This window comes from Piliocolobus tephrosceles, chromosome 6, assembly GCF_002776525.5.
Source record: "Piliocolobus tephrosceles isolate RC106 chromosome 6, ASM277652v3, whole genome shotgun sequence".
NCBI classification, from domain to species: Eukaryota; Metazoa; Chordata; class Mammalia; order Primates; family Cercopithecidae; genus Piliocolobus; species Piliocolobus tephrosceles.
In genome coordinates, this window is record NC_045439.1 from 67,968,910 (window position 1) to 67,995,943 (window position 27,034).

Here is a 27,034-nt window from a genome sequence, read left to right on the forward strand (position 1 = left end):
GAAAGCAAAAAAAAGCAGGGGTTGCAATCCTAGTCTCTGATAAAACAGACTTGAAACCAACAAAGATCAAAAAAGACAAAGAAGGGCATTACATAATGGTCAATGCAACATGAAGAGCTAACTATCCTAAATATATATGCACCCACTCAGATTCATAAAACAAGTTCTTAGAGACCTACAAAGAGACTTAGACTTCCACACAATAATATTGGGAGACTTTGACACCCCACTGTCAATATTATGACAGATCAACGAGACAGAAAATTAACAAGGATATTCAGGACTTGAACTCAGCTCTGTACCAAGCAGACCTAATAGACATCTACAGAACTCTCCACCCCAAATCAACAGAATATACATTTTTCTCAATGACACACAGCACTTATTCTAAAATCGATCACATAATTGGAAGTGAAACACTCCTCAGCAACTGCGAAAGAATGGAAATCATAACAGTCTCTCAGACCACAGAGCAATCAACTTAGAACTCAGGATTAAGAATCTCACTCAAAACCAACTTGATTACTTTTAAAGCTCAGATAAGTTTTCTTTCTAAAATTTCTTGAATTATTGCTTCCTTCTCTTCATTTGCCTTCTCTCTTTCTGGAAATTCTATTCTTGGCATAAGTCTCTTGGCTTGTTGTGTATTTTCTTTTTTTGCTCATAATTTCTATTTATGTTTATTTTTTCTTTTTTAGATAGTTTCTATATTTGAACTTTCAAAACACTTATTCAGTTTTCAGTAGTGCTGATTCCAATTTCTTCACAATTTTGGAATCTTTAAACTTAAAAATCATTTTTTTCCAAAACCTTTTGCTTTCTCAGAATTTTTTTGTTATATTTTTTAAAATAACTGCCTCATTTAATTTCCCATTGCTTTTGATGTGATGGAATCATTTAAGAAATATCATTTTAATTTTCAAAAGAAAAATGTAGTGTTGATCCCTAGTACTTGAACATTACAAAGAAGGTATGTTCTGCACAAAATCTACCTGAAACGACCATTGAATTGGAAGAATTACCTAAAGTATTTAGACAAGAAGACAAGGAAACCTTTCACCTAAATGTAACTGGAAAATTGCTCCAATTTTCCATTTACTACAGCTATTCAAATCTATATTATGGGTGCTTCATAGATACATTCAGATTGCTAGAATCCTAGATCTAGCAGGAACTCTCAGAATATTTAGTCTGAAGATTATGAACTTATAGCCCTATAGAGACCAAACAGTTGACATAAATGTAGGAAAATGGAGAGTCCACGTCTATGTAAGCAAGCACTAACAAACTTGAGTTTCTTTCTGCTCCAGAAAAATTGACAGCTATATATCACAGTCTTCTACTTTTTCAAGAGAACCCAGAAATTCAGATTTTAAGATGAGCTCACCTTTTAAATGTTGACAACTCATTCATAATTTTCTTAGACAATACAAAGCCAGTTTTGACCAGCAGCCTGTGATCTCATCTCAGCTCTGATACTGGAGTTTTCAAACTGGGACTCCTTCCCAGACAATAAGTGACCTTCCAAGATCACAAGATAATTAACATAAATGCAAATTCAATATTTTCATGTCTAAATAATTTCATCCAAAATGGTCCAAGTAAAATGTATTTAACTATGTTTACTGAGTCCAAATAAGAGCATATTTAGTGTAGACTTTATTAATAAACAAGCACTTTATACAGAAGTGAATATCATGGTATTGATTAGCAAATTATCTGTTCAATTATTTAACTTCATTCATATAATTTGTGGAGGAGGGGGTTAAAAGGGGAGGGTTATGTCAGCAAGACATACCAAAAAATAGAATTAATTCCATGGGGAGTTGAAAGTTTTATTATGGACTATTTTGTAATTATCATTATTATTAGTTTTTCTTTTCTCCTAACCTGGGACAGATTTCTAACTAACTTTTTCTGTTTTTGTTTTGTTTGTTTGTTTGTTTGTTTGAGACAGAGTCTCACTCTATGGCCCAGGCTGGAGTGCAGTGGCACAATCTTGGCTCACTGCAACCTCTGCTTCCCAGGTTCAAGCAATTCTCGTGTCTCAGCCTCCCAAGTAGCTGGGATTATAGACACGCGCCACCACCCCCAGCTCATTTTTGTATTTTTTGTAGAGACGAGTTTTCACCACGTTGGCCAGGTTGGCCTTGAACTCCTGACCTCAAGTGATCAGCCCTCTTTGGCCTCCCAAAGTGGAGCCACCGTGCCCGGCCTAACTAACGTTTTATAATCAACATCTTCAACACCAAATCATACAGAATAAATTAATGATTTCTCTGGGCTTATTTATCACGTAATGTCAACTCTCTTGAACCAAGCAAAAAAAACAATTGAGGAAGAGGCCTCCCAAAGCAAAATGATGTGTGTTATTAAGCCCAGTTTTCACAAAGACTCAGTGGCACCACCATCTAAAGGGTCCCCCAAGCTAGAAACCTCATAAGTTATCGGGTCCCCGAGCTCAAAACCTGGTATCCTCACTTTTCCTTGTAATTCTCCATGCTGCATTCAGTCAGTCATTAAATCCAATGATTCTGTCTACAAAAGATCTATCCAATTTGTCCTTCCAATCATTTCGACTACAACCATTGATGTTAGGCCAGAGGCTAAAAAATGTGGCCAGTGGGCCAAATCCCACTCACAGAATGTTTTTTCTGACCTACATTGTGTTTTATTTTACTCTGAATATTTGCCAGTATTAAAAACTGTGAAATTTCACACACAAAAATCCAGATTTCCAGCTTTTCTTGAAAATCAGAGTATCTGGGGAAACAAAGCTGAAGGTAAGTAGTACCGTTATCCTTTAGACAGGGCATACAATCTCTAGTTGGCTACAGTTCTCACCTTTACCCACACTTCACTCATTTCATTTGAGTTAGTAAATGCTGATTTAGATTTTCGCCTTTTCCTCATTTTCAGAACTAACACAACAGCTTCTAGACTGAACTCTGTGCCTCCGGTCTTTACCCCTTTAATCTTTATTTGACAGCATTGACAGACTTTATAAATAAAACTTTTTCATTTTACTGCCTGCTTAAAATTCAATAGTGCCCCATCATCTATAAGATAGAATTGAACTCCCTATTATTTGACCTCTCTGTACTTCTTCAACTTCAATCTATGTTCAAACTCAATTGTTTATTGTGCTCCAAAAGTGCCGTATTCCCTCCCACTTCACTACTTTAAAAGTGCTCTTCTCAACCTAGAATGCCTACCCTTTCTTTGTCTGACTAACTCCTACTCTTCCTTCAAAATCAGCTCCAATAAGATCTTCTCTGGGACACTCTCCCAGGCTCCTTCTCCCCGCCCTCTCTACCTAACCCTCCCAATCAATCTACTAGGCAGCTACTCCTGCATATCAGTAGCACCCTGTGGCTATTAGAGCACTATATTAAAAGGATTACTTTTTTATATGTGTCCTCCAACTAGAGTGAGCTCCTTGAAAACAACCACTATTAATTACAGCTTAGAATATAAATAAGAAGATAAAAGCACTTCCTCAATTATTTCTATCATAGCAATAGATGAGAAAAGCAACATTTGTAAAAGGCCTCTTATATGCCAAGTACTACAGCTAGTCCTTTTGCAATATCTCATTTAATAGTAAAATTTACAACAAGTGAAAAAGTGAATAGAATTTGGAATTTCAGTTACCGTTTGGTTAAATTTTGATATTTTAGTTGCTTCTGTACTCCTACATTATACCATTTTGAGGTTACAACTCTCAATTGAATACAAACAAGTTGCTTTTCATTTTCGGTTTTTTGTTTGTTTGTTTGTTTGTTTGTTTGTTTTTTAAGAGATAAGGTCTAGCTACGTTGCCCAGACTGGTCTCAAACCCTTGGGCTCACTCTTCCCTTTTATTCTCTTTGTTACATTCAGTCAAAAGCTCTTCCTGCCTCAGCCTCCTAAGTAGTGGGAACTCCAGACACACGCCACCATACCTAGCTCTAGTTCCTATTATTCCTGAGTTAACTTATTTCGTACATAATTTTCCCTAATTTGAAAAATGGGGAGGGCGAGGTAAAAAGCAAATACTGCTCAAGGTCAACATCAACAAAGCTTAGGGAAATGTTTTTAAAAATCAATATCCATTTGACAAAACATTCATATAAACAGAAATCTTACAGGTAAGATGTCATGGAAAGAGAAATATTACATAAACATTATACAGGGAGGATTCACTCAAACATATTTTGTAGCCAATCTTATATTTAGCAAAATAGGTAAAATTATTGCTAAAGGTTTAAAAGGCAAACTTACCCTTTCTGTAAGAATTACAATGGATGAAAATGCAGAATTCATGAAATCATAACCATCAATTTGGAATAAGTATTTCAGAATCTGAAACTCAGAAGCATCTTCTGTTGATTTATAAATAAAAATATGTTAACGTGATGTTATATAACTTCTGATTCTAATTTCTTCCTTAATTGATGCATTGGAGAATAAATAACCTGCTTCTTACCTTTTTGAGAAATATGATTTTGAGAAGACAAAGAATTATCAGTTGAAGCCATCTGACTATTTAGCAGGGTATTTTCCACAGATCTGTCTATCTCAACCAGAGCAGGCCCTTCAGTGTCTACTGATGGTTTTGAATTTTCATCACTATCTTTAGAAGATGAGGGTTTGAAATGTACTTCTTCGTGAATTCTCATAGGTAACTCTATGTTAGAGACCATATCTACAAATAAATAAAAAGAAATGTGTTTTTCCCAAATACTTGCTTTGTTGAGGGCTCCCCTTTTGTTTTCTAGGCAGGTCTTTTTTCTGAACTTTTGTAGGTCATTATGATACTTCATTAAAGAAAGGATACACTAAAACATAAATTGTATCCTGTGTTACCTTTCTATTGCTAGTAAGATAAATTACCCAAACTTGGTGGTTTAAACAATGCAAATGTATCCTCTTAGAGTTCTGGAAGTCAGAAATTCTAAAACCAAGGTGTTGAAGTTGGCAAGGCTGCATTCCTTCAGGAGGCTCTAGGGCAGAATCCATTTCCTTGCTTTTTCTACTTTCTAGAGGCCTCCTGCATTCCTTGACACATGGCCCCACCCTCCATTTTCAAAGCCAGCAGTGTAGCATCTTCTAATTTCTGTCTCTCTTACTCTGATACACCTACGTTCCTCTTATAAGGAGCCTTGTAATTATATTAGACACACAAGGATAATCTCTCCATTTCAAGGTCCCTAATCACATTTGCAAGGTCCTTTCCACCATGTAAAGTAGCATATTCTCAGGGTCTGGGGGTTAAGATATAGACATCTTTTAGGGGGCTTTTATACTACATAGCCTTTTCTTTATTCCTCAGCCAAGGAAGAATTACAAAAGCTATATGTAATTCTATTCTCTACATGCCTTTTTGTCCTAAAAATTACTTTTTAAAAAAACCCTAAAACTAACATAACTGTCAACAATTCTGTTGTACTATATAAGCATATGACTAAGAATAAGGCAACACATAGATTCCCTTCAGATTTTATTCCCGCTATGTATGCATTTGTTAACCAGAAGGTGTAATGTCTAAAATAAAGTATCAGTGTGGTCCTGAAAAACAATAATAAAGAGTAGGAAGTGAATTATTCAATGTCTAATTTTGCTCTTTGAGCTAATGAGTCTTAACATAGCACTTTGACACTGTCATTTATTTATCATTGTTTAAAAGATGAAAGTCCCAATTGAGCAAACACATATCAGTAATTTAGTAATAGCACCTGTGGATAATAATACTTAAAAGCATTCAAATCAGGAGTCTGAATTCAAAGGGATTATTGTACATACAGGACTCAAGTAGTGATCTACAATAACATTTAATGCTATAAGAATAAAAAGATTATTCAATAAATATACTCAAATTTATACATAACTATATTGATTATTTTAAAATGTTGTTTTAAACTGCATTTGAAATAAATATATAATAAGAAAAATGAATATTCCCTATTCTATTTTCATATTTAATTATATTTTTAGGTATTATTTACACAATTAAACCTAAGTTTTAAGATTTACATTAAATATGGATATGCTTTTCTTTATTATTGCTTATTAGCAGAATTTTAAGTCAAATAAAATAATAATTTTTAATATTTAACTGTACTTGGGAAAATCATTATTTAAGTATGCACAATTGGAATCCTTTTGTAAAGTCGTTATTCACATTGTAATGTAAATAACTGTTCCCTAATTTACCTGTTTTGTAAATTCCTAAATCAGTATGTTAGTTTTCTGTAAATGTGGTTATCTCAAGTCTGAGCCTTTCACAAACATAGATTCAAGATCAGTGATTCATCTTGCTTATGCACTATAATTACGGCAAGTTTTCATTTGTTATTCCCTGAAAGAGTTGTTGAAATCTGAAAAGATTTGCTGTTTAATTCTTCCTCTAATATCCAGAAAATAGGGCCTGTGGCTTTATAGAAATCTCTCTTTTAGGATGCTTTTTTAAAAACAAATTTTTGCATGATCTCAGGTTGTTTTTCATTCAATTTTTATTTAATATTGTAGTGTTTTGGAATAACCCACTTTGTTAATAAATGACATCTTTTTTTTCTGAAATTTAAAAGAATTTATGAATATTTTCATAAAAGTTCTTCAAAACTAGTTAAAATTGCAGCAACATCCTATTTTCATTTAACTATTTACCAGTTTTAGAAATTCTTCCAGTATCTCTATATGAAATAATAAATTTTAAATATATATATGTGTATATATATGTATATGAGACTGAGTCTCATTCTATTGCCCAGGTTGGAGTGCAGTTTTGCAATTTCAGCTCGCTGCAACCTCCGCCTCCCCGGTTCAAATGGTTCTCATGCCTCAGCCTCCCGAGTAGCTGGGATTACAGGGGCACACCACTATGCCCGGCTAATTTTTGTATTTTTAGTAGAGACGGGGTTTCATCATGTTGGCTAGGCTGGTCTCAAACTCCTGACTTCAAGTAATCTGCCTGCCTCGGCTTCTCAATGTGCTGGGATTATAGGCGTGAGCCACCACACCCCACCAATATTTTCTTCAGAGGGAAAGTGTCACTGTGTTGTCCAGGCCAGCCTCGAACATCTAGCCTCAAGCGATCTCCCACCTCAGCCTTCCAAGTAGCTGGGACTATAGGAGCACACCAACACTCCCAGCTAAATAAAATTTACAAAAATGATTTTTTTGTGAAATCCTTTTGAATTCCTGGAGTTTCTATGATTGTGCTCTAAAATATTTTTATATGTCAATCTTTGGAATCATCTGGATTTCTGTATCTAATATTGTTTTGTTGTAGATCTGCCTTTTCTTAAATATTCCTTTAGGATCTAACAAGTTTAGAACAAGATAATTTACCTTTTAATTAGCCTTTAACAACCTAAAAAGGTCTCTAAGCTTTTTAGTCATAAAAAGCATCACACCTGCACTTTTCTCATTTGGAAAAGGGTTAGAATCTAAATATCTATATGTTGGTTGAGGATGTTGAGTAGAGAGCTCCCATTTTAGAGAATGTTAAGGTGTTACATATAGTTCTGGAAATTCAAAAAAATCACCTGGTTCTAATGGAAATGTGTTTCCTTCTGAGTTTGTTGCCCTCTTCCTGTGAAAGGTTTTCTGTCATTCTAGGGTTTAATTGTTTTTGTATTATTGGTCAATATTTGCTGTGTTTATATTCTGTCCATCACAGAGTCATAAGGATGGAGATGTGGAAAAGTCATATTATAAAATTTTCTACTTAAAATACAATCCACATGTTTTTAATAATAGGAGTTGCTAGATACCTGGACATCTAGATCTGAAAGTATTATCTTATATTCTGCTCTCTTCTGTTGCCCTCTGTTGAACTCTCAGAATTGAGGGGCTTGAGGGAGAAAGTTGAAAACTTTTTCCCTTTTGCTTGAGTTTTCTTATTACATTGACACTTAAAGGAAACCCTTGTTATCAGCTGGGCACAGTAGCTCATGCCTGTATTCCCAGCACTTTGAGAGGCTGAAACAGGAGGATCCCTTGAGCCTAGGAGTTGGGACCAGCCTGGACAACATAAGGAGACTCCATCTCCACAACATATAAAAATAAATTAGCTGGGTGTAGTGGTGCACACTTGTTGTCCCAGCTACTCAGGAGGCTGAGGTCAAGGGATAGATTGAGCCCTGGAGCTTGAGGCTGCAGTGAACTGTGATCACACCACTGCCCTCCAGCGTAGATGACAGGGTGAAACCTTGTCTCAGAACAAAAACAAAAGAAAACTCTTGTTATCATAGTCCTTCTTAGGAAAAGCAAATCTACAGACCTAGAATAAGATCTAATTTAGGAATCAAAACTATTTAATTAAAGTTTCCCTTAGTTGGCCGGGCACAATGGCTCACACCTGTAATCCTAGCAGTTTGGGCAGCTGAGTGGGGCAGATCGCTTGAGCTCAGGAATTCGAGACCAGCATGGGCAATATAATGAAACCCTGCTTCTACAAATATGCAAAAATTAGCGGTCATGGTGGCACGTGCCCATAGTCCCAGCTACTTGGGAGGCAAAGGTGAGAGAATTGCATGAGCCCAGGAGGTCGACGCTGTAGTGACCTGAGATCATGCCACTGCACTCCAGCTTAGATGATAAAATAAAAACCGGACCCCTATCTAAAAAAAAAAAAAAAAAAAAAGTTTCTCTTAGCTTAGGTTTCTAAGAAAACCATTCAAATATAGTTGTATTGGGAAGGTGTTATTGGGCTAAAAAGTGAATGTGAATGAGAAAATCCACACCTACCAGCATAGAAAGTCAATAGACATTGTCTAAAATAGGGCAATCAAAGCAGAACAGTATAAAGATTCGATTTAGGAAACTCTTAAATACTAAAAAGATACTGCTTTAAAAACAAAAAAAGAAAATTATTATCTCTGGGAAAGCAGTGGGAGTGGAGGTAGATGGAGGGAACAGACATTGCTATTGTCAAAAAAAAAAATGTCTTAGCACTATTTCAAATTTTAAACTATTTACATACAATATTTTGATAAAAATTAAAATTTATTGTAAACTAAGATTTTCTTGGAACATCTTTAGATCTCCAGTCATTGTTTTTCTGTTGAGATTTTATTTTATAATATTAAGATCTAAATTCCAGAGTAAACCAGAAATTGATGAAAGAGCTAAGTATTTTGAGCCGGGCATGGTGAGTCACGCCTGTAATCACAGCACTTTGGGAGGCTGAGGTGGGCGGATCATGAGGTCAGGAGTTCGAGACCAGCATGGCCAACATGGTGAAAGCCCGTCTCTACTAAAAATACAAAAATTAGCTGGGTGTGGTGGCGCATGCCTGTAATCCCAGCTACTCAGGAGGCTGAGGCAGGAGAACTGCTTGAACCAGAACCTGGTAGGTGGAGGTTGTGATGAGCTGAGATCACGCCATTACACTCCAGCCTGGACAACAAGAGTGAAACTCTGTCTCAAAAAGAAAAAAGAAAAAAAAGAAAGAGCTAAATATTTTGAAAAATGCGGATTCCTGGACTTTTTCATCTGATTTGCACTTTTGAAAATAAATTATGTTTAAAAATAAAATAAATTCTAATATAAATATTTTCACACCAACCTGACAGACTGTATGAACTTTCGAACATCATAACTTTTGTATTATCTGTGAGATAATTATCAATGGAAAATTCTTCAGTTTCTTCATTTTCAATTACATTATTTTGATCCAGTATCTGTTTGAGAAATGGCAATTCCGTTTCCTTTGGAGTGTTCTGGAAGTTCCAAGGGTTGTCAAAATTATACAAGAACTTTTTCAAATATGGTATGGTATCAGATTCATCTGTTTTTTCTAAGACTGCTTTCTTGTCTATTTGATCTTCTGTTTCCATAATTTGTATCATTGCTATTTCTTGTTCTTTTTCAGGGTCTAATTCACTCGTTAGAGGATATTCATGTTCACCTGCCCCACCATCTTCTTCATTTTTCCTGTCATCTAACATAACTTTGTCTTCTTTGGCATATGCAAAGCCTAGCATAGCAAAACCAAAATCAAACCAACTTGGCTTGAGACTCAAGCTATCATTAGTGATTGTGTCTTTTTTTTCTGTTAATATTTCTGTACATGGAACTGTGTCTTCTTTATCAGATGATATAGAATTGGGAAAATCTTGTAGTGGTGAATTGCTTTCTTCAGCTAATAATTCAAGCCCTGTATCCTCATCTCCAAAACCTAAATAACTTGTAAATCCACCACCAAACCAATCAGTGGGTTGAGGTTTGGTAACGTACTCTGACTCAGATGCTAGTTCAGAATGCGTCTTTGGCACTGAATCAATTTCTGATTCAGATTCTTGCTGATGTTCTGTTTGAGGCTCACCATTATTTAATTCCTCTAGGTCAGTCTCATCTTCCACTGCTATTTTTCTACTTCGAAATGAGCTTTCTTGTACAGGTTCAATAACTGATTCAAACGCCTTCTCTTCAGCTTGTTCTCCTCTCAATCCAAACCATTCTTTGACTCCAGGCACAGCTGAAGATGGTGGGACACGCACTTCTGGAATATGATCCTGTTCCACACTTTCAACAACTACTTCTTCCCAGTTTTTTGATTCACTGGTACTTCCGATATCTTCAGGAGCCTCTAATGCTGGAAATTGGTCTTCAAACAAAGTACTTTCGTAAGTTGCATAAAATTCAGGTTCTAGCTGAAAATCACTTTCATATATACTAGATTTTTCATCTTTATCTTCTTCATAAGGATATATATTTTCACCATAATCACTGTTTAATTCACTATCTTCATTGTCAAATGTGTAACTTACTCCAAGAAGACAAAGAAAGTCAGATTCCTAAAAGGAAAAAATATACATATGTACATATGATTAACATGAATGTACTAGAGCTCCTTGTTTCTCCCTGAGTCATTTAAAATGGATGACTGCGGGCCATGCATCGTGGCTCACACCTGTAATCCCAGCACTTTGGGAGGCTGAGGCAAGCAGATCATGAAGTCAGGAGATCGAGACCATCCTGGCTAACACGGTGAAACCCCGTCTTGACTAAAAATACAAAAAACTAGCCAGGTGTGATGGCAGGCACCCATAGTCCCAGCTACTTGGGAGGCTGAGGCAGGAGAGTGGTGTGAACCCAGGAGGTGGAGCTTACAGTGAGCTGAGATCGTGCCACCGCACTCCAGCCTGGGGGACAGAGAGAGACTCTGTCTCAAAAAAAAAAAGAAAAAAGAAGTAAAAAGGATGACTGTGATTTTCCCAAAACACATGACTAGCTCAAGAGCAGAGCAAAAACTCAAACACTTGTATCACAACTGACTTCGAGGCTAAGTTTGTAAACCTAAATGAAAAACCTTTTACATTACGGTTTTTTGTTTCTTTGTTTGTTTGTTTTTAGAGACAGGGTCTTGCTCTGCTGTCCAGGGTGGAGCACAGCTCACAGCTTGCTTGAACTCCAGGGTTCGAGTGAACCTCCCTCCTCAGCCTCCGAAGTAGCTGATATTTTACCCAGCTAATTAAAAAAATCTTTTGTGAAAATGGAGTCTCGCTATTTTACCCAGGCTGCTCTTGAACTTATGGCCTCAAGCAATCATCCCACCTCAGCCTCCCAAAGCACTGGGATTACAGATGTGAGCCACTGCACCAGGCCCATTATGATTTATTTGTTATTAAATAGTTGAAATTTTGGGGCCAGGCATGGTGGCTCACGCCTGTAATCCCAGCACTTTGGGAGGCTCAGGCGAGTGGATTGCCTGAGCTCAGGAGTTCGAGACCAGCCTGGCCAACATGGCGAAACTCCATCTCTACTACAAAATACAAAAATTAGCCAGGCATGGTGGTGGTCACCTTTAGTCCCAGCTTCTCGGGAGGCTGAAGCAGGAGAATTGCTTGAACCCAGGAGGCAGAGGTTGCAGTGAGACAAGTTCGCACAACTGCACTTCAGCTTGGGTAACAGAGTAAGACTCCGTCTCAAAAAAAAATTAATAAAATTTATTTCAAATAGTTGGAATTATTGAGAAGCAGAGACAATCAATGCTTTCAGTGTATTCTGCAAACAAAATCTCATGAAAACGCATGCATATCCACAAAATTTTGCACCTCCTAAGAACACACTGACTGAACACATGCATCTTTGCAGTGATTTGAGGTAGGGTTCTATGGTTTGACTGTGTCCCCAAAAACCATATATTGGAAACTTAATCCCAAATGCAATATTGTTGACAGATGAGGCCTGGTGAGAGGTGACCACTCCATAAGGGCAGAATGAGTAGGATTAATGCCATTACTGCGTGAGCGGGCTTATTATCACAGGAGTGGGTTCCCTTATAAAAGGACCACTAGTTCAGCACCTGTCTTGCTCTCTCTCTCCAGCTTTTTTCCCCATCTTGCCTTCCAGTATGAGATGTTGCAACAACAAGACTTCTCAGCCTTCAGAATTGTGAGAAATAAATTTATTTTCTTTATAAGTTATCCAGTCTCTGGTATTCTGTTATAGCAGCACAACACTGACTAAGACAGAGGGGGAATTTCACAGCATATGGTTATATCTCAGACAGACCAGAGACTCTAAAGCAAGTTTGTCCAACCTGCAGCCTACAGGCTGCATGCAGCCTAGGATGGCTTTGAATGTGGCCCAACAAGAATTCATAAACTTTTAAAAAATATTATGGGATTTTTTTTTGCAATATTTCTTTTTAGCTCATCAGCTATGTTAGTGTTTGTGTATTTTATGTGTGGCAGAAGACAATTCTTCTTCTTCCAATGTGGCCCAGGGAAGCCAAAAGATTGGACCTCTGCTCTAAAGCATGAAAACCTGGTTAAAAGTTGCACCAAAAGGCTGGACACAGTGGCTCATGCCTGTAATCCCAGCACTTTGGGAGGCCAAGACAGGAGGAGCACTTGAGCCCAGGAGGTCAAGGCTGCAGTGAGCCATGGTTGCACCACTTCATTCCAGCCTGAGCAACAGGGCAAGATCCTGTTTTAAAAAAAAAAAAAAAAAAAGTTAGCTAGGTGTAGTGGCCCACGCCTGCAATCCCAGCGTTTGGGGAGGCTGAGGTGGGCAGACTGCTTGAGCCCAGGAATTTATAAACAGCCTGGGCAACATGGAGAAACTCTGTCTGTACAAAAAAAAAAAAAACACACACAAAAATTAGCCAGGCGTAGTGGCATGCGCTGTAGTCCCAGCTACTCTGGAGGCTGAGGTGGGAAGATCACTTGAGCCTGGGAGGTTGAGGCTCCAGTGGGCTATAATTGTGCCACTACACTCCAGCCTGGGCAACAGAGTTAGATCCTATTTAAAAAAAAAAAAAAAAAGTTGCACTGAAACAATTTGGCTTCATTTATTGAGATATTGCATACAGCCAATGGAAGTGAGGATCTACTTGTCCATCTCACAGAACAACCAAATCATTAAGAAGAAACATGATGAAGACTTTTTTTTTAAATCTGAATGTTAGAAACAGTGACGTGTGCTGCCTTTGGATACTACCATTATGAAATGAGGATAAAGTTCAGATTTTTTAAAGAATAAACTTCAGAATTGCAATTTTACAATATATACTTGGCACTGCAGTCTAGTACATGATTAAGAACAGACTCTGGAGTCAAACCCTTTGGGTTCAATGCCCAACCCTGCCATCTACTACCTCTGTGACCTTGGTTGAATTTTATGATCTTTCTATGGCTCAGCCCCCTTCTTCTGTAAGATGGGGATGTTGGGGCTCAGAAATACCCCCAAAATGAAGACATCAGAAGCAAAATTCTTCTCTGACCTTCTCCTATTCTCCACCTTTCAGTCTCATTTTCCCCCGAGGCTAGGCATAGAAAGTAGAATCCCGCTTTCCCAAGGCACCTCATAGAAACAAGAACCCCTTTTCTCCAAAGCCAGCCATATAATCTAAAATTATTACTCTAATGTTTCCTTCTCTTTTCTATGCAAAGCTATTCACAAATTCTCTGACCTACCTTGTTTGATTGTAGGGCATAAGACCCGCATTCCAGGGAAGGCCCTGCCCTATAACCAGAAAGATGCAATGCATGCTCAGCAAAGCCAGGGAGAATCTAGACAGACAGGCCTTTCTGGGTTCCCCCACTCAGTCTACTGAATTAGATTATACCCTTTTTGTTCAGTCATATCTCTACATGGCTATCCATACGTTATTGAAGCTAAGCATAAAAATGGACAGTTTCCTCTGTATCTTCGGGTCTTCATTCTTTTTTGTTTGTTTGTTTTTTTGAGACAGAGTCTTGCTCTGTCGCCCAGTCTGGAGTGCAGTGGCATGATCTCCACTCACTGCAACCTCTGCCTCCCGGGTTCAAGCAATTCTCCTGTCTCAGCCTCCCAAGTAGCTGGGAAAACAGGCGCATGCCACCACGCCTGGCTAATTTTTGTATTCTTAGTAGAGATGTGGTTTCACCATATTGGTCAGGCTGGTCTCGAACTCCTGATCTCAGGTGATCCACCTGCCTTGGCCTCCCAAAGTGCTGGGATTACAGGTATGAGCCACCACGCCCAGCCTGGTTCTCCATTGTGAAGGTTCCTGTGTCACGTAAAATTGTGATCAAATAAATTTGTATGCCTTTTGATGTATTAATCTTCCTTTTGCAAGTTGACTTTTCATCTGACTTTCAGAGAGAACTTTCCTCCTTGAATCCTCCAGGGATAATGACAGTACCTATTCTACCGAGGTGTTGTGAGGATTAAATAAGTCAAGCATTTAGAATAGTAACTATCTCTAGTAAATACTCGCATATCCCAGCCCAAAGTTACAGTATTCCAAATACAACCAGAAATGTGGGGATAAAAGGCCCAATTGTCTTGCCTCTCTGTCTATTAAAGACAACTCTGAAGGGCCATTCCAGCTCCAGAGCTCCTTAGGAAATCAGCAGAGACCTTCACTGCAACTACATCACAATTCAGCTTCTCTGTCTGCCCAGTCATGCTTCTTTTTTATTTTTCTTTTTCGTTGTTTTGTTTGTTTGTTTGTCTCGGCCTCCCAAAGTGCTGGGATTACAGGCGTGAGCCACCGTGCCCAGCCAAGTCCTGCTTTTTCTTCTGTTCCTTCAGAGGTGCTATTCCCAAACTACCCAGCAAACTTCTTGGATGCAAAGATTTGTTTCAATATCTGTTTCCCAGGGAACTTCACATAAGAATTTGGGGCATCTGTGCACTTACTTTATGCCTGGCACTGTGCTAGGTGCTGGGATTCTGCAGTAAACAATAGAAAAAACTAATTGTAAATTGCAATAAATGAGGACGGGTGCGATGGCTCACACCTGTAATTCCAGCACTTTGGGAGGCCAAGACGAGTGGATCACTTGAGGTCAGGAGTTCGAGACCAGCCTGACCAACGTGGTGAAACCCCTGTCTCTACTAAAAATACAAAAATTAGCCGGGCATGGTGGCAGGCCCCTGTAATCCCAGCTACTTGGAAGGCTGAGGCAGGAGAATCACTTGAACCCAGGAGATGGAGGCTGCAGTGAGCAGAGTTGTGCCATTGTACTCCAGCCTGGGCAATAAGAGGCGAGACTCCATCTCAAAAAAGAAAAAGAAAAAAAAAATTGCAATAAGTGCTATGAAGGAAACAAACAGAAAACTGTGATTAAGAAGCAACAATTCCTTTGGAATCATCATGGAAGGCCTCTCCAAGGCACTGGTTTTTATTTTTAATTTTCAAACTCAACATACTTTCATTTCAGTTTTATTGAGGTATAATTGGTATACATAAACTGCATATAATGAATGTATACATTTGTGTTACCATCACCACAATCCAGATATTAAAATATATCCTTTGCTTCCAAAAGTTTCCTAGGAGGCACTGATGTTTAATCTCAGGCCTAAAGGATAAGAAAGAACTAGCCAAGTGAAGTGTTTGGGGAAAGCATTCCAGCCAGAAGAGATAGCCTGTTTGGGTCCCCGGGCTGGGAAAGAGCTTGGCATGTTCTAAGAACAGTCAAAAGTCCAGATTGGCCAGGATCATGGTGAGTGACAGGAGAATGGCACCAGAGACAGAGTCAGCAAAGGAGGCAGAAGCAGATCATGTGGGACTGTGAAGCCAGGGTAAGAAGTCTGGGTTTTATTCCAGGTCCAGTGAAAAGCCACTAAAGGGCTTTAAAGGAATGACATAATCTGATTTTTCGTTTTTACAAGATTCATTATTATTTGGAGAATGGATTGAAAAGGGCAAAAGTATAGACAAGGAGTATAGTTAGAAGGCTATTGTAGTATTCTAATCAATAGATGAAGCCGCTTGTGGTGGCACACCTGTAGTCCCAACCATTGGTGAGGCTGAGATGGGAGGATTGCTTGAGCCCCCGGAATTCTGGGCTGTAGTACAGTTTGATTGTACCACTGCGTTCCAACCAAGAGATGATGGTGCCTTGAATTAGGGCGATAATGAAAATGGAATTGAAGAGAAGACAATATACTCCAGATATATTTTAGAAATAGAACTGACAGGACCAATTATTATACAGTAAATAGACAGCTAATCCCAGAGTTTGTGATGGGAAAGAGCCAGAAAATAGGCAGTTTGTTTAACTAGATAGACTCCCTTCTCACTGACCTCATTTAAGGTAAATTGGCTTAAGCTAGAATCTGAATTAAATGGGCTAACCAAGTTTATTAATTGAAAAGTCACCTCCTGATTCCCTTGAAGCCCAACATTATCATGCTCATGAAAAACTCCAACAGCAAAAGAGGATGTGCAGATAGGAGACTAAGGAGTGTGGTGGAAAATAAACTTTTATCTTAGTAAGACAATAGCATTAGTAATAATATCTAACACTTACTGAGCACTTAGTGCTCTTCTATGTACTTTACATATACTCATTTATTCTTCAGTATATGTGAACCACTGTATTATACTCAGCACCTCCATTTTACAGATAAGGAAATTGAGGCATACCAGGCCACATAGCTTGTAAGTGGTTGAGTCAGACTTTGAACTCAGTCCATCTCCAGAATCCATGCTCTTAACAACTACACTCTACTGCCTGTCTGTTAATTTTTCAGAAAGCAAAATATTTTACTGTCACCAAATTTGTCTTACTTAATTTTATTCAGATACTCAAGCTATTCCTAGAGCAAGTTCTCAGGTCAACTATTTCATGCATTCACTATAAAAGGTACATAACCAATAGGCACTGATACTGGGGAAAACTGTTTTAACCAAGAAATTTTAAAGTCAATTAACAACTGAGAATGAGTTTACTCACTTTAGTTGACATTTGAATTTCCTCAGATATGAACACCTCTTCAATCTGGACAGCATCTCTGGGAAAATATCCAAACTCTTTTCCTTTCTGTCAAAATGAAGAACAAAGATCATCGAGGAAGAATGATCAAAGCAATAATAATGATTGAACCTAATTTTGTCCCATGTCCTTGGCTTTCATCTACTCCAAATCGCAAACATTGACTATCAATTTCCATATAAAAGAGAGTAAAATCATATTATTTTGTTATTCAAAAGAAGAGCATTTATTTAAGGAACAAAGAGCCAAATCGTAAAATGTCACTGTTTCGAACTTCAGAAGGAAACCTGTTCCACTTACTCATTTTATTCCTTTTTCTGTTCTTTAACAACCTTTCCCGTCCAGGTCAACTGCAGATTTACACGAGTAGACCTGGGATATCAAAAGGCAAGGCAATGGTGGCGGTAGCCAAGCTAGATGGAGTAGTGACATATTCAATGTTTTCAGGATGTTAAAATCAGACAGGCGGTGTAAACTCTGAAGGGCCACAAATGGATTCATCAAGATAGTAAAGGTCTACAAGTCCTCCAGGGAGGATTTGGTTCCATTCTACTTTTCTGGGGCTACCTTAATAACAGAGATCTTCTTAATCCAGTTCAAGCAAGGCAGATTGTCCCCCAAGGGTGAAGGTTTTACACAGCCACCCTCAGCCCATTTCCTAACCCTGTTGAAGTTTTAAAGAACATATTTCTTTTGGTCCTCTAATCCAGCACCATTGTACCTCAACTGTGATTTGTCCAGCTCTCCATAGCTGTAACTATTTGGAAACTGACAGCCTGTGGGTCCATAGTGTGGTTTCTTAAACAGCTAACTGCCTGAACTAAACATCAAATGCACAAAAGTAAATGTGCCTAAAACTTTGCCCTGGCTTCACACATCAAACACTGCTTTTATGTGGAACCATTATGTTCACATACAGTAAATAAAAAAGAATGCTTTCTTTGCCTTTTATGACACCTAAGATGTCACTTTTTGTACGGCTGCATTGGATGCCTCCAATGAATTCAAGACATAGATAATTTTTTCATTTTCGTTTTTTAATAGAGACAGAGTCTTGCTCTGTTGCCCAGGCTGGAGTGCAGCAGTGCAATCATAGCTCACTGTAACCTCTAACTCCTGGGTCAAGCTGTCCTCCTGCCTCAGCCTCCCTCAGCCTCCGAAGTAGCTAGGACTACAGACATGTAAACACCCCACTAATTTGTGTGTGTGTGTGTGTGTGTGTGTGTGTGTGTATTCTTGCTAGGCTGCCCAGGCTGGTCTCACTTGGCCTCAAGTGTTCCTCCTGCTTCAGCTTCCCAAAGAACTGGGATTACAGGCATGAGCCACCACACCTGGCCTCAGACTGGCATTTTAAAGGCACCAGAAGCAGTAGGGAAAGTTGAGAACTGCAGAGGCCAGACAAGCAATTCTGGCCAGTGACAATTAGAAGTCCAGTCCTACAGCCCCTGATGGTAAAGGAGAATTTTTAAATAAAATCTGCTTCTTCAAACAGTGACCACAGGGGCTATACAAAAAAAGAGGTCTGGTGCATATGTAATATGGAAGTGATATATGTATCAAGTCTATCATGTTTGTTCAGCTTGGGAGCAAAACTACTTATCATAGCACCTTTGCATTATAAACCATATTGATACAATCAAAGAGAAACCTTTTTTCAATGGAAAGTATTAATCATTACTTTTCCCATGTTACATATTCAGAGATGATTTAACCTTCTAGGAATTTCAGCATACTAAAGCTTTGGGCCAAATAAAAGGCTCTCTCAGCTGGGTTGTCTTTTTTGTTTTTTTGTTTTTGTTTGTTTTTATTTTTTTGTTTTTTGTTTTTTTTTTGAGACAGTGTCTCACTTTGTAACCCAGGCTGGAGTGCAGTGGTGCAATCACGGTTCACTGCATCCTCTACGTCCGGGCTCAAGCGATCCTCCCACTTTAGCCTCTCAAGGAGCTGGGTTTACAGGCATGCACTACTATACCCAGTTAATTTTTATATTTTTAGTTGAGATGAGGTTTCGCCATGTTGTCCAGGCTGGTCTCAAACTCCCGGCCTCAAGTGATCTGCCCACTTTAGCTTCCCAAAGTGCTGATATTACAAGTGTGAGCCACCGCACACGTAGCAGGGCCAGGTGCGGTGGCTCACACCTATAATCCCAGCCCTTTGGGAGACCAAGGCAGGTGGATCACCTGAGGTCAGGAGTTCCAGACCAGCCTGGCCAACATGATGAAACCCCGTCACAACTAAAAATACAAAAATTAGTTGGGCGTGGTGGCAGGCACCTGTAATCCCAGCTACTCAGGAAGCTGAGGCAGAAGAATCGCTTGAACCTGGGAAGCAGAGATTGCAGTGAGCTGAAATCACACCACTGCACTCCAGCCTGGGTGACAGAGCAAGACTCTGTCTCAAAAACAAACAAACAAACAAACAAAACTTATACACCTAGCTTCCCTAGGCTACCAACCTTTCTGGGGATCTCTTCAATAACAACTCAGCCCTTCATTTGCTCAGAAAGAAATGTCTTTTAATCTGATTAACTAAAACTTTGCAGTCTCTTTACAACTTGACCATTGGCGGGGTGCAGCAGCTCACACCTGTAATCCCAGCTCTTTGGGATGCCAAGGCAGGTGGATCACCTGAGGTCAGGAGTTTGAGACCAGCCTGACCAACATGGTGAAACCCCATCTCTACTAAAAATACAAAAATTATCCAGGTGTGGTGGCATGCTCCTGTAATTCCAGCTACTCAGGAGGCTGAGGCAGGAGAATTGCTTGAACCTGGGAGGCTGAGGTTGCAGTGAGCAGAGATTGCACCACTGCACTCCAGCCCAGGCAACAAGAGCGAGACTTTGTCTCAAAAAACAAACAAACAACAACAACAACAACAACAAAAATGAAAAAAAAAAAAAACCTTGACCTTTGGCAGCACCAATAAATGACTGGGGTTGCCTAGCCATCCCATAATATGAAGTCCCTCCAAATAAATATAAAAATTTAATTTTAAAAATGATGCATGCTATGTAAAATAAATTCAAGAATTCAAGGCATTCTCTTAGCCCTCCATCCCAACCATACTGCCTTCCCAAAAAGCCTCTTTTATAGAAATATTGGAACTACCACTGAACATGACCATTTTTTGTTTGTTTAAATATGTTAAGGGTTTTTAATATATACACTATGTTTTGAAATTCTTAACGTTTCTTTAAAGATGAAAAGCAGGTATCCTTGGCTGGGTGAGGTGGCTCACACCTGTAATCCTGGAAGTTTGGGAGGCCGAGGCAGACAGTTTACTTTAGCTCAGGAGTCCGTGACTAGCCTGGGCAACAGAGTGAAATGCTGTCTCTATCAAGAATACAAAAATTAGCCGGGCATGGTGACACACACCTGTAGTCCTAGCTACTCGGGAGGCTGAGGTGGGAGGATGGCTTGAACTCAGGACATGGAGGTTGGAAGTTGTAGTGAGCTGTGATCACACCACTGCACTCCAGCCTGGGCAACAGAGTCAGGCCCTGTTTCCTGTTTCCAAAGAAAAGAAAAGAAAAGGAAGGAATCCTTGTGCAAGTTGGTCATTTATTCTGCATTCAATTTTTAAAAGTAGTTACTTACACTTCCTGCCCACAAATCTTCCCTTTCTCCTGCAAGTTTAACAAAAACAGATATCTCTTCTCCCTTAGTGAAGTTCAGGTATCTGCAGTCAGGTCCTCTGTAATCTCTCATGGCTGAGACTCTGCTTATTAAAGCTATGTAAAACATGTAAAGAAAAACACACACATTAAATTAAAATGTTATTTCTCCCCTTTCATCTTGCTCTCTTTCAATCCATCCTATATGTTTCCAAATGCTAATATCTTTATATCATTTACGGCCTCAAAAACCTCCGTAGCGGCCGGGCGCGGTGGCTCAAGCCTGTAATCCCAGTACTTTGGGAGGCCGAGGCGGGCGGATCACGAGGTCAGGAGATCAAGACCATCCTGGCTAAACCGGTGAAACCCCGTCTCTACTAAAAAAATACAAAAAACTAGACGGGCGAGGTGGCGGGCGCCTGTAGGCCCAGCTACTCGGGAGACTGAGGCAGGAGAATGGCGTAAACCTGGGAGGCGGAGCTTGCAGTGAGCTGAGATCCGGCCACTGCACTCCAGCCCGGGCGAGAGAGCGAGACTCCGTCTCAAAAAAAAAAAAAAAAAAAACCTACGTAGCCTTAGCGAGTCTAAGCCTTTGGACCTGGTATCCAAGGCTGTCCATAACCTGGTCCCATTTCTCTCTTTGAAAGGACCTCCTCCTATCCCTTCACACAGACTTGGCTACACTCAAGCTTGTTTATCCATCGTCCCTGGAACGTATCATTATCATTCTCTAGTCTGTAGGAAAGGAAAAAAGATAATCAGTTTTCTTCCTGGCACTTACCATACTCTAGACATTATGATAATTGCTCTCATATTTTTATTTTATTAAATCCTCAAAACAGATCTGTGAGGTAAATCATTTCATCTCAGTCTAACAAATGAGTCTTTAGTGAAGGCTCAGAGAATTGGTCACACAACCCTAGTGGAGCCCGATTTGCTCCGAGGTTCTTCTCACTGCAAAATCTCCTTCCTTATTCTGAGCTTTTCTTTCTGTCCTTTTCCCAGTCTAGACACCTGTTTGCCCCTTCATGCTTAAGTCATGTCCTGCTTCCTCTGTGAGGCAGCCTGATTATTCCAACCTACTCCAATTGCCCTTTCTCTGAACTCTAATATTACCTATTAACCTTAACTAGGCTGCATCATTATTTACTGTTTCATTTTAACCTGTCTTGTCATCGTTCACTAAAATTAAATTTTCTGAAGGGGAAGAAACTTATCTTACATCTCATTTTATTCCCCTTAGATGCATAGCACCTGCCCCCCGTCCAACCCAACATGTAGTAGGCCCTCAATAACTATGAACGAATCACAGCCACATATGCCAGATTCAGCAGTTCAACACATGAAGTAATATACACACCATATTATCTGACATGTGTAAAACAAGATATTTTATTGTCATGCAATTAAAGTTAAAATAACATTATAAATTTCTATAAATTTGAATGTTCCCTTTTCAGGTTCTATGTCTGGCCTTAAGGAAACTAAAATGGTGTTGTAATATAAAGAGGGAAAGAAAGTTTTTTTTTCTTTATATATTTTTTCTGAGGCAGGGTCTTATTCTGTTGCACAGGCTAGAGTGCAGTGGCATAATGATAGCTGACTACAGCCTCCACTTCCCAGGTTTAAGCCATCCTCCAACCTCAGTCTCCCTAGTAGCTGGGACTATAGCTTATGCCACCATGCTCAGCTAACTTTTTTGATTTTTTTGTAGAGATGAGGTCTCACTATGTTGCCCAGGCTGGTCTCAAACTCCTGGACTCAAGTGATCCTCCCACTTCAGCCTCTCAAAGTGCTGGGATTAGAGGTGCAAGCCACTACACCCAGCCAGAAGATTATTGTGATAATAAAACATCATCTAGCAAACTTCTCTATATAATATATTACATTATATGTCCAAAAAGTTAAGGAAGAATGTTTACTCAAAATTATTACTTATAAATTATTTATGTTTATACTAATAATGTTTTCCATTTTTAATTTTCATGTTACAAATTAGAAGTAATTCTCACAGCCAGGCGCAGTGGCTCATGCCTGTGATCCTAGCACTTCGGGAGGCTGAGGCAGGTGGATTCCCTGAGCTCAGGCTGGGCAACACAGTGAAATCCCGTCTTTACTAAAATACGAAAAATTAGCCGGGTGTGCACCTGGAGGCTGAGACAGGAGAACTTGTGAGGCGGAGGTTGCAGTGAGTCAAGATCGTGCCATTGCACTCCAGCCTGGGTGACAGAGCAAGACTCTGTCTCAGAAAAACAAAACAAAAAGGTAGAATTTATTTAAAGCAACTCTTGATTTTGCTGAGAGAGAAAAAATACATATTTATTATAACATAAAAACAAAAGGAAAAATAACTTATTTAAAGCAACTCTAATATATTGGGGTGTAATTTATTTTGCACCATAAAATAACAGAAAATTAGTTCTTAATAGAATGGAAATTAATTTCCATTTACAGTAAAGAAAGCTTTATATTCAATGATACAAATAAAAAATTTATATTCTAACTCTGGTTTCAGTATTTTTACATAATAAATAACACAGAAATGATTAACATTTGATAAAGTTTAGAAGAATAAATCATGATGGTTTGAAATAAGAACACTTTTTAGGAACGTCATGAGAATCAGAAAGTTCTGTGTGTGAAACAGAAACTAAAAAGTAAAAGGTCTTCGTAAATAAAGGACTATCAAATTAGCCTGATGTCTTTTTTTTATATGAATCAATTAGATTTACCCTTTTTTTTTTTTTAATGGGGCAGCCTTCTGAGCCAGAATAGGCTCAGAGACTCCCAGATTTATCTTTAAAAACAGTGAAAGGGCTGATTAGTTTGTTTTTGAGGTACAAATTAATATCATTTTAACTTCTGATATATTTCTATAGCAGACTGATTTTTGCTGTTTGTATATTTGCATTAAATACTATCACAAAATGCTTTGCTTCCAACATTTCTTTTTTATACCAAGCTATGCTTCATAATGCAAATATTTCTCAATGATATCAGTATTCCTTTTTATCATGCATGACCACAATAAGATTTTATGTCATTTCAGAGCCTCAGTTTAGGAGGAGAAGAAGCGGGGGAAGCAAACTTACTTTCACATTCCAAGTCACCACATTTTTTCAGGTCTGCCAGCAGTTTTGTACTTTCCAGACACTTTGTCAGAGAAATAGCCAGAAGAAAGATTCTGTGAACGCCAAGTTTCTCCATGCTAAAACAAGCAACCAGGAATCCCAAGTGAGGTTTAAGCCAATTGTTCAGGTTTTAGAGATGTCAGTCAAAACAGGAGATATTTAACTCTCTTTACTAAATATAAGAGAAAAAGGGTTGAAGTTTTAAAAATTTCTTGATAACTACATTTTTCTACCGGCTTGTTGGTTTAACTTGAGAGACAAACACTGTCTGTTTCCAATCTGCAGTGTCAGGTATTCCTGTAAAACCTAAGGGTTTAATAATTAACATGGATTTTTAGTTGGACTAATGTCTTATAAAGGAAGCCCATGTAAAACTGTCTCACTTAAAGGTACCTTGTGTTCAGCAAGATAGTTTTTAAGTAGGTCTCCACAAAAGCATAGTTACCTGCAAATACTAATTTCAGTGGATAATGTACATAGTGTGTGCAAAAAGAGTAATAATTTATGTTAAAAGAATGGCTTTGAAATATCATGGTGAAAAGTATTTTTAAAAAGATTCCACTTGTATATTTAAAAACCCCTTATTGTTACTATGAAGTTAAAACTTATTTAGTTAAGAAAAATAGTTAAAATGTGGTAAGTACTTACTATGTTCCAGGCACTGTCTTAAGTAAGTACTTAAATATTTGATCTGATTTAACCTTCACACCAACTCTCTGACGTAGGTAATATTATCATCCCCACTTTTGTATATAAGGAAACTGAGGCACAGAGAGATGGGTTAAATCACAATGACACATAGTGAGTGGAAAAGAAATGTTAACCTAGGTACGATGAGACCCCATACTTACAACCAACCACTTGCTTTACCACCAAGAATCAAGTCATCTGCCGTGTAAAGATGTCACTCTGTCTGCAACAATACTACTCCAGAAACAACAGGTAGAGTATTACTCCATGTTTTAAAAACTCTATGCATATTTCTGTAAGTGGACAGAGAATGAAAGAAAGATACCTGAATAAGTGCTTCCCACATGGTGGAAGTATATAGTGTGATTTCCGGTGGTATTTTCTTCTCTGTAGTTTCCTATATTGTTTGACTTTTTCTATATTGTTTGGCTTTATTTTTTAAAAAAGAAAGCATATATCTTTTTTGGTTTTGTTTTGTTTTTGAGACAGAGTCTCACTCTAGCCCAGGTCAGCCTCCCGGGCTTAAGCAATCCTCCCACCTCTCCCTCCTGAGTAGCTGGACCACGGGCATGCGGGACACAGCTGGCTAATATTTTATTTTTAGTAGAGATGAGGTCTCACAGTGTTGGCCAGGCTGATCTTGAATTCCTGGACTCGAGTGATCTTCCTGCTTCAGCCTCCCAAAGTGCTGGGATTACAAGCATGAGTCACCACATCTGGCCCATATATTATTTTAAAATAAAATAAATCAGCCGGGCCCAGTGGCTCATACCCGTAATCCCAGCACTTTGAAAAACCAAGGCAGGAGGATCATCTGAGGTCAGGAGTTCAAGACCAGCCTGGCCAACATGGTAAAACCCCATCTCTACTAAAAATACAAAAATCAGCCAGGTATTGTGGCAGGCACTTGTAATCCCAGCTACTTGGGAGGCTGAGATAGGAAAATCACTTGAGACCAGGAGACAAAGGTTACAGTGAGCTGAGATTGCGCCACTGCACTCTAGCCTGCGCAACAGAAAGAGAGTCCATCTCAAAAAAAAACATAATGAAAAATAAATAAATAAATAACAAAGCTATGAAAATCCAGTCATTTGAAGGTTATTGTCACTCAAAAAGGATCAAAATCCCACATTGGAAATTTTTGGGTAAAAACTCTAGGTCTCCGTCGATTTTCAGAAACCATGGTTGTCCAATTTCATTCTTTGGAAAATATTGGTCTAAGCCCTCCTTTGCTATACTTTTTCACTGTATTTGGGCATACCAGTGGGCATACAGTTGGTCTTCTGATTCTCAGGTCAGAACCCAGCACTCGTATGATGTCACGCTCCCCTCTAGTGCCTGACACAAATAGGACAAATACCTAGCCCCTGAGCAAGCTAAAGTAAAGGAAGGACTTTTGCTTTCAAGATCCTAAGTAAAGGAAGTTTGTTTGTGGCTTTGTTTTCCAAAAACAATGATCAGCAGTAAACCCGCTCTCTCAGAGCTAAGATTTTTATATCCTTCAAAAGAATCTGATAGAGTATGCATTTCAGGATCACTTGGATTGCAACGGAGCACTGCATAGTGGTATGCAAACACATACAAAAAGGTGTAGGTTAGGCCAGGTGCCTCACACCTGTAATCCCAACACTTTGGGAGACTGAAGCGGGAGGATTGCTTGACCCCAGGAGTTTGAGGCTGCAGTGAGCTATTGTCACACTGGGTGACACAGTGAGACCCTGTCTCTATTTTTTAAAAAAAGATGTAGGTTAGTTTATTAAGTACCTTTGCAAATCTACTAGCTCTGTTGTTAAAGATATTTAAAGAAGGATCAGCTCTTCAGCATCAAAATTTAGCTCAGGGTTATTTGCATATTTTGTAATATTGCATATTTGCAGGGTTATTTGCATATTACCAAATCCAGTATTAAATCAAGAACATTTAGTAATTAATGTAGTTTAACTCTCCTTCTTTTTGTATTAAATATTAAAGATAATATAAAGAATTTAGAGATAAATTCAGAAGTAATTGACTTAATCGTGTTCTAAGTTAACAACAGCAAGAGCCCAGCAAATTCTAAATTTGGTATTGATTGGCCTGAGGGAGATTTGAGTGGAGGAAAATTTTTGCCTAAGATGCTGGTCTGGAGAGATTTGCTCCTACTAGAAATGCTCCCACACTCTTGCTACTTAATGCACTCAGATTATCTCATTTTATGTTCAGATCATTATTTAAATTATAATTTAACAGATATCTGAAAATGTGTTAGCACAATGTTGATGAACTGTCTCTAACAAAGCTGGATGAGGAGATGGCACATGAAAGGGAAAAGAGCATTTGGTTAAAAGAAACCAAAGTGTGACTTTCACTATAAAAAATAGTCATATTAACTTAGCCAGATATTATCTAATTGCTGA

At 38.6% G+C, this 27,034-nt stretch overlaps 1 protein-coding gene across 2 annotated transcripts in view; it reads right to left on the minus strand.

The window, feature by feature from the left end:
* MIA2 (MIA SH3 domain ER export factor 2) overlaps positions 1-24,222 on the minus strand; it is a 115,703-nt gene extending 91,481 nt beyond the window's left edge. The window contains exons 1-6 of one of the 2 annotated variants that reach the window (XM_023189662.1): positions 23,910-24,222; positions 20,801-20,934; positions 17,166-17,252; positions 9,554-10,784; positions 4,469-4,687; positions 4,264-4,364 (exon numbers count right to left, since the gene is read on the minus strand). In XM_023189662.1, coding sequence (XP_023045430.1) covers positions 4,264-4,364; positions 4,469-4,687; positions 9,554-10,784; positions 17,166-17,252; positions 20,801-20,934; positions 23,910-24,024 — 1,887 coding nt within the window. In that variant the 5' untranslated portion in view covers positions 24,025-24,222. The remainder of the gene's footprint in view (positions 1-4,263; positions 4,365-4,468; positions 4,688-9,553; positions 10,785-17,165; positions 17,253-20,800; positions 20,935-23,909) is intronic. The other variant, XM_023189663.1, reaches the window with a different exon arrangement.
* Between the last annotated feature and the right edge of the window lie 2,812 nt (positions 24,223-27,034).